Source organism: Chiroxiphia lanceolata, chromosome 10, assembly GCF_009829145.1.
Source record: "Chiroxiphia lanceolata isolate bChiLan1 chromosome 10, bChiLan1.pri, whole genome shotgun sequence".
Taxonomy (NCBI): Eukaryota; Metazoa; Chordata; class Aves; order Passeriformes; family Pipridae; genus Chiroxiphia; species Chiroxiphia lanceolata.
In genome coordinates, this window is record NC_045646.1 from 9,453,143 (window position 1) to 9,465,172 (window position 12,030).

A 12,030-nucleotide genomic window follows, 5' to 3' on the forward strand; every position below is an offset into this window, starting at 1 on the left:
CCCACTCTTTTTTTAAGATCCGTAATTGAGATCTGTCTCTTTTTTTCACTTAGAATTTTGTTTCCTTCCTAGTCTTGATACTGGGTCTAAGTGCCAATTATTGAACAGTTATTCAAGGTTATAAAGTATCTTGTATAATGGTAACACCTCAGGCAGTTTCCTGTAGTTAAATGTTAAAATGCATTACTTCTTGCTGTTCTGAAATACTATAATTATTATGTAGTTTCTTTATAGAAGAAGAAACATCTGCACAATACCTGTGCATTAGAATATGGTCTCTGAAATGAAAAAGAACTGAATTCATGCAGCATCAAGCTAAAATAATGTCTTTAATTACAAAAAAAAGGCAATTTAATAATTAGGTGAGTATTTACTTTCTTCTTTTATTGTATTCAAGGTAGTTATGTGGAACACTAGTGAGAGGTTATTTTTTTCTCCAGCAGATTGTTTGCTGTTTTCTAAATTTTTTTTAAATTTCATTTTTTTATGCTAAGTTTTAAACTCTTTTGGTGCAAATTTTGGAAGTGAAACAATGCACAGGTTTTACTTGATTTGTGGAAAAGAGCAAATGAACTTAAGAAAGGGACAAAACTTTTAATTTTTGCTGATTTGTGGACCTCATAAGCTTGCAGGAGAGGTTTTTTCTAATGTGTAGCAAACATGAACTTAAGAGACTTACTTTTCATACTTGCTGATAGATTTGACTTTTGACACTTGGTTCAAGAACTCAGCTAATGCTATGATATATCTTCAAGTCTGTATAGGAGATTAAGGGAATCCATACAATTGCATAAGTTGTCTGTTTCCAAATTCTATCATAATTTCTCTGAGCAGGCTTGCTGAATTTTCCAGTCTGCAGTTTTCAGCTCAAAAAGTTTCAGCAAGATCAAGGTTATTGATTGCACTGAGTGTACATTATGATAGTGAATTATAAAGGTTTAAAGCTATCCATGGGCTTCTTAAGAACTGCATTAAACTTCAAGAAACTGCATTATAGGTGTGAATACTAATTTCAGTTAGTTTTCTAATGAGTTCAATTTTTTTGTGTTTGTGGGGTTAGTAAAAGAAAATGTGCTAAATGCAATCTTGCATCATTCAGTCTTTAAAAATATGTAGATGAGAATTTGCTTTTTTTTTTTTCTCTCTAGTGGATTGTAATAATTTCAGCTGCATATGGGAAACACAGGGGCAGTTTCAGGGGGCTGCAGAGCAGCAGCGACATTGCAGCCTTTTCTTGCCTTATTTTCTGAACAACCACCACTTGACTGCTCTGTGCAGTTTCATGCAGCTCTTCTGCCTTAGTGGGCTGCATGTGCAGATGCTTTTCCTGAAAGTGTGGAGGTGGAGCAGCAATCAGAGGGCAAGGACCATGCCTGTGTACCTTTTTTATCCATTTGTTTAGGTTTTGGGGCAGAGAAATGGAAACAGAAAAGTTTAATAAGCATCATTTTCAGCAGCATGGTTCTGTGAATCTTATACTTGCAGAGTTAAAAAGATAAAAAACTGAGAGAAACAATTTGAAATTCACTAAGTTTTATGGTTTTATCAGTCAATTCAGACATGTTGATATGCTTACCAAAAATCCCAGTGTTACTGAGTTATGCTATTGAGCAATCATTTATCCATCCAGTTTTTCAGATTTTGATGCTATTTGAGACTTTAAAGTGAGTTACCTGATGAAATTATCAAACTAACTTGACTTGCCTCCTATGTGCATTAGAATTTCATTTCTTCATATGTTTTTTTGCCCTTGTTTTGTCCAGCCAGTCCCATCTGCTTAAAAGAAAGCAAGCACTATTCTATTTCTTGCTTGTGCATAGAATCGTTTGTTAAGTTTTTAAGCTTTGCAACCCCTGAAAGCTGTTGATGCACCCATGCCATCAGTGAGGGTATGATTTATACACTTAAGACTACCAGAATTAAGATGACTTAAGCCTTGAGGTTGCCTATTAATAAGGGTGATTATAATGCAACTTAAAAAAAAAGAAAACAAAGAGAAAAAACTCCTGCTGAGTAAGGCTTGGCCTTAACCAAGAGGGTTAACCTGAGCCTTGCCTTTTGGACACTGTGGGCAGCGTGTTTTCCTGCTGCTAGATGAGACCTGTGGGCATGCTGAAAGTAGGATGAGGTGAAGTTATTTCACAAAAGCTTGTGATGAAGCTTGCAAGGAAGGGAAAAGCAAGGAAGCTCTTTTGTTATTGTGTACTTTAATACCTTCAGTATACGTGAGCAGCAGCTCTTTGCATAAATCTTGCTCGATCTCCTCTGACACAAATACTATTGCAAGAGCTCACCAGTTAAGATGACAGATATTAAGTTTGGTTGTTTTGGACAGATGAGGAAACCTGCTTTTGTAATGAAGGTTTCAGGCCATAGGAGTGGGAAGCAAATGCGGCAGCTGAAGAGGACAGGGAAAGAGCAGCATCTTCAGAAAGGTGTGAAGCAAATGATGAACGTGGTGTTCACAGGGTGGAAAGGGTTCCTGGCTCCCCTCCGCCCAGGGTGTGTGTCATGTGCTCTGCTGTAAAACCAGGGCTCGTTTTTTTATCTGTTGCAGAGACAGGCTCAGCATGTATTAGAAAACAGTGCCTGGTTCCAAGCTGTGCATGTATTGCTTGGCATAGCAATGTGCTTGCTGCCTGGCCTGGTGTCAAGCTAAACAGAGCAGACATTGCTAAGCAGGTTTGGGCTTTTTTTGTGGGTTTGTTATTTTGTTGTTGTTGTTTTGGTTTATTTTCCAGTGGAGACACTAATTTGGATTTCTCAACTTAACTATTCCTTCCTCCCTGCACTCCCTGGTCTTTCAAGAGCTTCATCTCAGGAGCTGGCATCAGAATTTCTCTGAGGAAAGAGAGTTACACGAACACTGTATGTCCAGGCAAGCACTGAGAGAGGGAGAGCATGGCTTGGAGCACAGAGCTGGAGTGAACATGGGACTGAGAAATGGGAGCAAATGAAGTTCCCATTCTGTGTTTCTGTTCAGTTCAGGAAAAGAGAACTTTGCTTACGTGCATTATAAATAACTTTGATAGGTTTTTGCCTCCTGCTGTTGTCTGTGGTGTTGGGACCTGAAGATTGATGAGCTATTTAGGTTGCGTAGACAAAGTATTGGAATGAAACTTGAGAACTTCAAATTCTGTTCCTAGATCTGTTCATAGCTTGTCTGTGTCTCTCAGGAACTAACTTGCTTTATCTCTCTGGGCCTAATCAACCCTGACATTGACTTTTCAAAAGAGCTTGAAGACTGAATAAAAGCCAAGTTGTAGATGGCAGGTATGACTGTTTCTGTTGAGTTCTTTCCCTGTATTTTCTTCCCACTCCTATGGTCTAAAACTTCCATTAGAAAAGGAGGTTTTCTGAGCTGACCAAACACCTACCATCTCTGCCTATGAGCTCTTGGATAGTATTTGTCAGATAATAATGAGCAACTTGCATGGAGAGGTACTGCTCACATCTAATGAAGATATTGGAAGAAGGAAAACTGATTTTCCCCAAAACAACCTGCTTGCAAAAAGGTTCTCTGTAAACACTTGCCTCTACCTGCTTGATCTCACCATTACTTTATTTGTATTTTGGTCCTTAATTCACCATTTGTGCACATTAACTGAGTTAATTTAAATACTATCACTCTGCATTACAATGAATTGTAAAAACCACCACTTTCTCTTCCTGCTAGTAATACCTAGTCATCCCAGACATCCCAAAGTAAAACCGGTTGGTATATGTAATCTTAGAGAGATTCATCAACAAAGGATGATAATTAATTTATTCATTTCCAAGTATATTTCTGAGGGTGTAGCAGGCTGAGACAGTGCATCACTTGCATGGAGCGACAGCAGGACCACTAAAAGCAAGAGCCCTAGCTATTAGGAAGGAAAGTGACTGTTGTAAACATTCCTAATTTTGTTTTTCCATTGTTTTTGTTGTTGCCCTCTGTTTCATTTGAGCTGTTGGTTTGGTTTGGTTTGGTTTTGTAGTGCAGTGCTACTTAGACGAAAGCAATGCAGACCTTACACAGGTGCTGTGCCACTGTACATCCTGATGACGTGGGAGCTACAAAGGTCTGGTGCCCTTTCAGTCTCACTGGTTTGTGCTATGTATATTTTTGGGCAAGGAGTGAGCACACAAGGAGATCTTTATCTCGTGCAGCCTTTTGCAGATGTTTAGCTTTACTCTGCCTGATGAAGTTAGAGAAGCCAGCACATCATATCCTTTGGGGGAGCACTGTGCAGCCCCATTCCTATAAGGTCTGCTGTTCTTCATGAGGCAGCTTGGTACCAACATCCCAAACAGCAAGTTCCACTTGCTGCACTCTAGAAATCTACTAAGAACTGCCCCTGTTTGTAGGGCTCTTTTTGTGTGTGTGTGTGTTGAGGAAGTCTTTGTATGTGCTGCTTCAGGTACTATGAATTCAAAATAAAGCAAAGATTTACAGGCTCTGGCATTAATTGTGGCTGAGCAGAACTCCTGCAACTGAGAGAAGGCAGAAACTAATGTATAAAACCTCATAGTGGACAAGAACTCAGTCCCAACAAGGACTTTGAAAGCCTTGTCTGCTGAGGGAGGCATCCATCTCTAGACCTGCCATGAAAAAGAGCCAACAGAGCTGTCAGTCTGTGCTTCCAAACAAGCAACAGGGCTCTTTCATGCAGGGGTATGGTGATCCCTGAAGAGCATTGGCCTGTGCTCCCTGCCCTCCTATACTCTGTGTAAGGAGACAGTGTACTGCTTCTGGCAGAATTTGGGCAGAACGAAAGCAAAGGCTCTTGTGTTCCCAGAGGAGTGTGGTGGGATTGCCTCGATGGACTCCTGCTGCCAGTGAAGTCACTGGCACAAGGTAAAGTGCAGCCCATCAGGTTGCAGAACCCATCCCTGTGCTGTTCTGCAGACCTGTATCTCTGACAGTGCTATCCCACCAGGACTTTTCCACAAGTAAAATGAGAAAAAGCAAGTGCACTTGTTCTCCTGGGATTCTTACAGACCCCCTGAGTTTGCACACTGCAACCTCCCCTCTCCTAGAACATCAGAAACTTGCCAGGCCCTGAGCAACCACTGTGGGGAAACGTTGCTCCAAACATACATAGCTGAGGTGGAATGTGCTGTGCTGTGAGGCAGCTGTGCTGCTGCAAGCTGTGTTATAGGGCAGCTCCTGGGACCTAACAATGATGAACTGGGATATGAGGTCTGTTACACTTTTTGTCAATAGTACTAATTATGTTTGATCCTTCACTGTTCTCTTTGCAGTTCATCTGTATTGTTTACTGTGAAAACTCAGGTTACAATACCTCATTGCTTTTGGTTCCCAAGTCTGCATTTGCACCCACTCTTGTACAAGGTTACTGACTGCTTACTTTTGCCTCTGCCCCACAAATGCTACCTGGTGAGTGCTCCTGTTCTTGTCTGTAGCTGGCTGACAGCTGCAGCTTTGTACCTGAGCTCTTGATGTGCACATAATCAGTGTTTTGAGTGACATCTTCCGTCAAACTGATTGATTGCTCAAAGGGATGTTTCTGGCTGAGGTTTCTGCCTTCTAGCCTCTGCTTGATCTTAAAGTCACGGTAGCTATTAGCATATTGCAGCATAGTGATGTATTAAATACATTCAAGAATGGGAAGACTCCTCATTGTCTCAGATCAGGAAGAGTGGTAGGAAAGAAGGGAGGTGAAAAATTCAGAAAGTTTCATTTTGCTAGGGAAGAGTTAAGAAGAACAATCCAGAGGCATTTCAACAGACAGATTCATAGCAGCTTTCTTGGTGATAAGAGTTTGAAGGTGTAAAATAATGATAAGTGTAATTCTCATATCCCTGGGTTTGTTTCTTCTTAGTGCACAGTTCTTGAAGTTGCAATGGAAGAGTCGTGGTTTTCCTCCTGGACCAACCCCATTTCCCATCATTGGAAACATGTGGTGGATAAAGTTTAGAGCTGATCATGGGAGCCTGAGAAAGGTATGTATTTGCAGATGTGAACTAAAGAACTATTGAGGCAAAACCTGTAAAAAAATGGTGGTGGCTGTTGATAGGCTGATGTGGTAGCAGGGAGAACTTAATCCTGAGAAAAGGTAACTTGTGGAAGTTAAATTAGGTGTCTAAACTTAAACAGAACTGAAGATAGTAGATTTGCTTCAAAAAAGACTTCTGTTTTTAAGGGAGTGTTTGTCCTTGAAAGAAAAAAGTGGTTTTCAGATTTCACACCACAGGTGTGTATTAAAAATCTTTTAAAACAAGGTGTCTTGAATTCATAAGATGTGAAAAGGACACCAGGATGTCTTCTGCTGTCATGGGATGGAAATAAGATTGTATTCTGTGTGCAGCCAAATCCTTTGCTCTGTTGTTTCTCTGGAGTCCAGTCTGGGATGTGCTCCTTGCAGATAAGCTAAGGGTGTAAATGATGGTGAAAGGAAAGACCTAATGGGAAGAATTAGGTCCATCTAAGCATGTTAATACAGATTCTTTCAGTTTTCTACATCCTCCACTGAGCCAAAACATCACAAAAGAATCCAGTGTGTTGATATATTTTTCAAGTTGTGACCTTTCCTTATGTGCTAAGGGCAACTTGCAGGTCAGGGTGTGCCTGGCTGCAGCTGGAGAGGGCTGGCTTCAGGAAAAGAGAATTTAAAAGGGCTTGAGGCTTAATTTTTCTGATGGGTACATGTTCATCACTGTGAGAGGATGGAGCTGTACTGTTTTTTTGTCTAGAGTCAGGGACTTGGTCCTTTCAGAATACCCACAGCACTGCCTGAGAGCAGTCCCCATCACTACCCAGAGGTGGGATCTATGCTCAGATGCCTCAGTTGACAGTATTTGTGTATAAGAGGGAAAGAGTTCCCGTCACTGAAACTTGAAATCTGCAGTACTAGAAGGAGAGTTACACCTGGAATACATAATTGCAAGAAGTTCTTGTTGTTGCCTGAGTTGAAAATTGTAATGAAGAAAGGGCAGGTGAAATTTCACATGAAAGCTCATATAGATCTGTAGACACTCAGGGGAATTTACCTAATGGTTACTATTGCAAGGGCAATCCAGGGTAAGTGTTAAAAAGGGGAAGAGGGTTTATTCTTTCACTGCTTCCATTTCTGTAAATTGTGTGTTCCCAGAGAGAACCCAGAACCTTTTTGGTAGGCACCCCCACTGCAAAACACAACCACTGTCCCTTTTCATCTCCTGAACCCCTGAGTAATGTCATACTGGAAGAGAGCAGTCCATCATGTGTGTGTGTTGGTTGATGTTTCTGCCATGGGTATTTTTTTGACATTGATCTAACCTGCAGATGGCAAAAACCTATGGTAACATCTGCACCTTGTGGTTGGGTCACAGACCTGTGGCGGTGCTCTATGGGTTCCAAGCTGTGAAGGATGGTCTCACCACCAACTCAGAGGATGTTTCTGGGCGACTACAGACCTATGTCTTCAACAAGTTGGCAAATGGAAAGGGTAAGATGTTCATGTCCGTGGCAGGACTTCATCCTTGACTTTCTTTGCTTCCTCTCATGTTTTCCTCACTGGAAGTTCCCAGTTGACTTATTCTGTCTGCTCAAGGTGAATCATATAATTCTGTAGCATTACCCTAAATGGCCTCCAAAGTCTCACTGTCACATATATGTTTCAGAATCTCATCAGACCAGCAATATTTATATATAGCTAGGTCGTGTTTGTCAATTCTTAGTGTTGTCTGCATGTCCCAATTTGAAATAATTTGGAGCTTGCAGCCTCCTCTGCAAGCTGAGTCTCAAATAATTCTTTATGCTCTCAGCTGTTTGTTTAGAGCAAAGGTTGCTGTAGGAAAGCATGTACAGTGCTGTGAATAAGATCTAGCCTTGTTCCAAAGTACAAAGTCACAGGAAGATGACTGGGGCTTTAAATGTATTGGCCAGAGTGCAGGTACAACATATCCTTGTTCAGAGCTTCTTATTGTGCTATCAGAGACACTGCTGAATTGTGGTGGATGGAGAATAAAGACAGTGCTCTGTTTAAAACAGAAATAATTGAACTTATTTCCGTCAAGCTCTTATCCAGAGCATATAGAGCAGATGCTTTTATCCTCAGTCAGGATTTCTTGCATGTTATTTATAATCTGGAAACCTTCAAGTTATAGTACTAGATAATATAAGTAGGAAAAAACCTCTTTAAGGAATAGAGATTATCAAGTCTGGAGCCATTTCAGTCCATTTGGAAGGATCTGTATTGACACTTTTTATCTGGGTGCTGTGGAGAAAAGCAGATGAGCTCTGGTCACAGGAAGCAGTTTGCAGACTGGCTAAAGCCTGTTCTTCCTTCTCTGGTTTTTGCTGGGTGGTTCTTGCCCTGGCTTCATTGTCTTTCCAGGAGGGACCTGGACCAGGGCAAGAGCTCAGTATCTGGTGTAAACAGTCTGGTAAAAGCAGGATCCCTAAAAGCCAGAGACTTTGTAGCATAGATAGTTTGTACTCAGAACCAATTATCCACTTTATTTTTGAAGCATAAGCAACAGGGAGATGTGATGATATCCAGAAGTTTTGCATAAGGTTGAGAAGCTCAAGCACAGGAAATGCCCAGACCTCCCCAATAACCTCCACAAAAATCTTTCTGTTGGTTGTGAGTAGCTTAGTCAGAGACACCACCAGGTTTCCAGGTGGAGGAAACCTGAACTTACTTTTGGTTGAGGAAAGCTGTGTTTGCCATTCCTGCAGAGTTAACATGTGGCAACATCTGTAAGGACACAATGTCCACACAGGGATGTTGGCAAGCACAGCTTACAAGTAAGTATTAATTGTATTAGAAGATTGTACAAGATAATAAATTAGGTCTTGTAAGAGATTGCATCAACTGGGCTACAAGCCTTTCTATATGGATAAGGGGAAAGATTAATTTTTTTTCAAAGCCTGGGCAAATAAAAGGCAACAACCAACCCACATTATTGCAGCTTTCAGCAGGCAGCTGGGTGGAGGTTTGAGTGATGACCACTGTTCTTGGATGCTTCAGAAAGAATAGGACTAGGTTTGGAAAGCAGATCAGAGACCCGAGTGGGTTTTTTGCAGGGCTGGGAATATCTTAACCAAGGTTTTTACTCTGCCTCTAATAACATACAATTAAATTATGTTAATAATACAATTAAACATACATACTCCTCTTTGAGCAGCAGCATGATGAGAAGGTGATTCTTATGATGTTTATTATTTACAATTGTATAAATGTTAACATGACATAAAATTGATTCTTGTTGGTTGAAGGTATCTTGGTCTCAAACGGTCTCATCTGGAAACAACAGAGACACTTTGGAATCGGAGCTCTCCGAAAACTGGGAATGGGGAATAAAGGAATGGAGCGCGGGATACAAACTGAGGCCCATTACCTGGTTGAGTTCTTCAGAGACAAAGATGGTATGGCTTTGGCACAGTGCTTGGGAACTGACACAGAGTCTGCAGGACTCTGAGGGTGAAGACTGTTTTTGCTCTAGAATGAAGTGGGTTTGGGCACATCTTAGATTTAAAGTGCAATTGAAACTGTACAGTCAGACCTCAGCAACGTGTATTTTGGGATCAACACCAAGACTGAGATTACTAAAAAAAAAGAAAAGGAAAACAAACAAAAAACCTCTAAGTCTGGGAGTTAAAGATTTGATGCCTTACTGTCCTCATTTTTTAATGAGGTTTATCTTTTATTACATTTGCCAGTGAATTTTGTGTTTGTGAGTAACACAGTTTGTGAGTAACAGTCTAAATACCATAGAGGGCACCTCTTATAAAATGTCATTGTGATCTTGCTTCCCAAATAGCAAAGGAGGTAAGGAAGTGCTTTGGAGATGAATGCTTTTCTCTGTCTGCAGGAAAAGCTGTTGACCCTTCCTTCCCCATTGTCCATGCTGTCTCTAATGTGATCTGTGCTGTGGTTTTTGGACATCGCTTCTCCCTAGAAGATGAAACCTTCCGTCAGCTGATTGAAGCATACAATGCTATAGTGGCTTTTGGGAACAGCCGCGTTTATTTTGTGAGAAAATTACTTATTTAATATGCAACTTATTTGATTATTGAGCACATTATTTATTGCAATATAATTATACAATGATATCTATTATGATAGTTATTGTATTATTTAATACTGATAAAAATGTTGACTGTGAATATGAACTGGACCTGCAGTGCTTTGGGTTTGACATAATTCAGTTATGAATATTACATGAATAATCTTTATTAGAATGTCCCAGCAAAGGCAATATGCTTGGGATACTGAACTTTTCTGTAGTAGAAACACCAAGATTGTTAAGGTGAAAAGGTGATACTCTTTGTGTGAGAATGAAAGAGAATGAATTTTTTTTTCCTGTGTACTAAGGTAATAGAGATAAATGTTTATTAATATGAGATTTATTAATAATAATACATGTTACATCTATCTGCAAAAGCAGATTATTTTGTTGGTGAATTAACAGTGGAGTTATGCAGTAAGGATAGGAAAGATTCCATTGTGGAAACTGTGTTGTCTTTAATTTGGGGTTTTAATGTGTGTTCATGTACTCCACATGTACCCAACATTTCTCTTTGGTGACACGGCATTTTTCCCAGAGAAATTAATTCAGCAATTTAGCACCAAAAATGTCCACACTGTATCTCTATCACCAGTCTTCTCATATGGTTTTCACTTACTGCCTTTGTATTGAATGCTTGCTCCACAGATCAGTGAAATTTTCACCTGGGCTGCAGAGCGTCTCTCAGGATCTCTACAGAAAGCAATATTTTCACGGGATTTTGTTTGTTCCTTTGTAAGGCAGGAAATCAAAAGCCACAGGGAAAAAGGCAGAATAGGTGAACCAGAAGATTTCATTGACTTTTACCTGGATCAGATAGAGAAAGTGAGTAATTCATGCTGTATGTGACACAGATCCAGTCATAAAGGGTTCTCTGTCCCTTCCCTACAGTTGTCTGTACACATCAGCATTAGTACAGAGCTCTACAACTACAGTTTAAAAACCCTGCTGTCAAAGTCAAAATATGACCTTTGAATAGTTTGTTCAATAACTTTTTCTAGTAGTACACATTATTTACATTGGCTTGTTGTCATCCTGTGGAATCCTTAGTGAGGGCTGGGCAGTGGGCGGTAGGGAGGACCTTGAAAAGGTTGGGGTATTTAGATGGCTGCCTAATTCTGATTCTTTGTGTCTTATTAATATTTGCTTTTATTATTTTTGTGCTTAGTAATACTGTATGATTATAAGAACAATTTTAAAATGGTGACAAAAACATAGCATAAATATTTTGAAAGGGTAACATATATATTATACTTTGAAATGTGTTTTCTGCTGTGGAAGTAAACAGAAGGTAGCATAACAGTATCAAGGTACTTATTTGAGGAAAGTCTGAAGAACCTGTGCTCTGCTCAGGTACCTGTATTTTTCTCTGCCCTCCAGAAATATTGTTCCTTTAGATATAGTGATTGCTGTCTGTCTCAGTGCTAACTGTTACACAGATGTACCCCATTTGACATTTCTCCTTGACACCTGTAGACTAAAAATATCCCCAATTCTACATTTGATGAAGACAACATGGTGCAGTCTGTTTTTGACCTCTTCTTTGGTGGCACAGAGACCACAGCCACCACTCTGCGTTGGGCTCTGCTCTATATGTTGGCTTATCCTGACATCCAAGGTGAGTTGTGGACACAAACATGGGTATGATTCAAGTTGAAGAATTGTCTGTTCTACTTTTTTTCTTCTTTTTTTTTTTTTTTTGGCTAAGACCAAGTTTTTCTTAAGATCAAGTTTTCCTTTTTTTTTTTTTTTTAAGATTACATTTTTGAGGTTTGCTTTTAATAAGCCAGTGTTGCAAAAAAATTTCAGAGAGATATTTTAAAATAATTTCAGGGATATTCAGCTTCTGACAGTGAATTTTGTCTTGCTGATTTTTGTCAGACTGTTTCAGTACTGTAAGCATATTTTTTTCATTCTTTTTTGTGCGAGAATGCTGGAAAAACAGAACCCTGTGCACACACATACCTTTCAAATGCTGACAAAATAAAAAAACCCTCTTAGCTTACTAGTTTAGGTTTTAAGTATGAAATCTGA

The 12,030-nt window shown here is 39.8% G+C and overlaps 1 protein-coding gene across 8 annotated transcripts in view; it reads left to right on the forward strand.

The window, feature by feature from the left end:
- The window catches only part of LOC116791505 (cytochrome P450 2J6-like), a 28,792-nt gene that overhangs the window by 8,215 nt on the left and 8,547 nt on the right, over nt 1-12,030 (forward strand). For 3 of the 8 annotated variants that reach the window (XM_032697569.1, XM_032697565.1, XM_032697564.1), the window contains exons 4-9: nt 5,826-5,946; nt 7,268-7,430; nt 9,206-9,355; nt 9,802-9,962; nt 10,645-10,821; nt 11,473-11,614. In XM_032697569.1, the coding sequence (XP_032553460.1) occupies nt 5,826-5,946; nt 7,268-7,430; nt 9,206-9,355; nt 9,802-9,962; nt 10,645-10,821; nt 11,473-11,614 (914 nt within the window). Of the gene's footprint in view, nt 1-223; nt 363-1,230; nt 3,516-4,865; nt 5,947-7,267; nt 7,431-9,205; nt 9,356-9,801; nt 9,963-10,644; nt 10,822-11,472; nt 11,615-12,030 lie in introns of those variants that run through there. The other 5 variants (XM_032697570.1, XM_032697572.1, XM_032697566.1 and 2 more) reach the window with 5 other exon arrangements.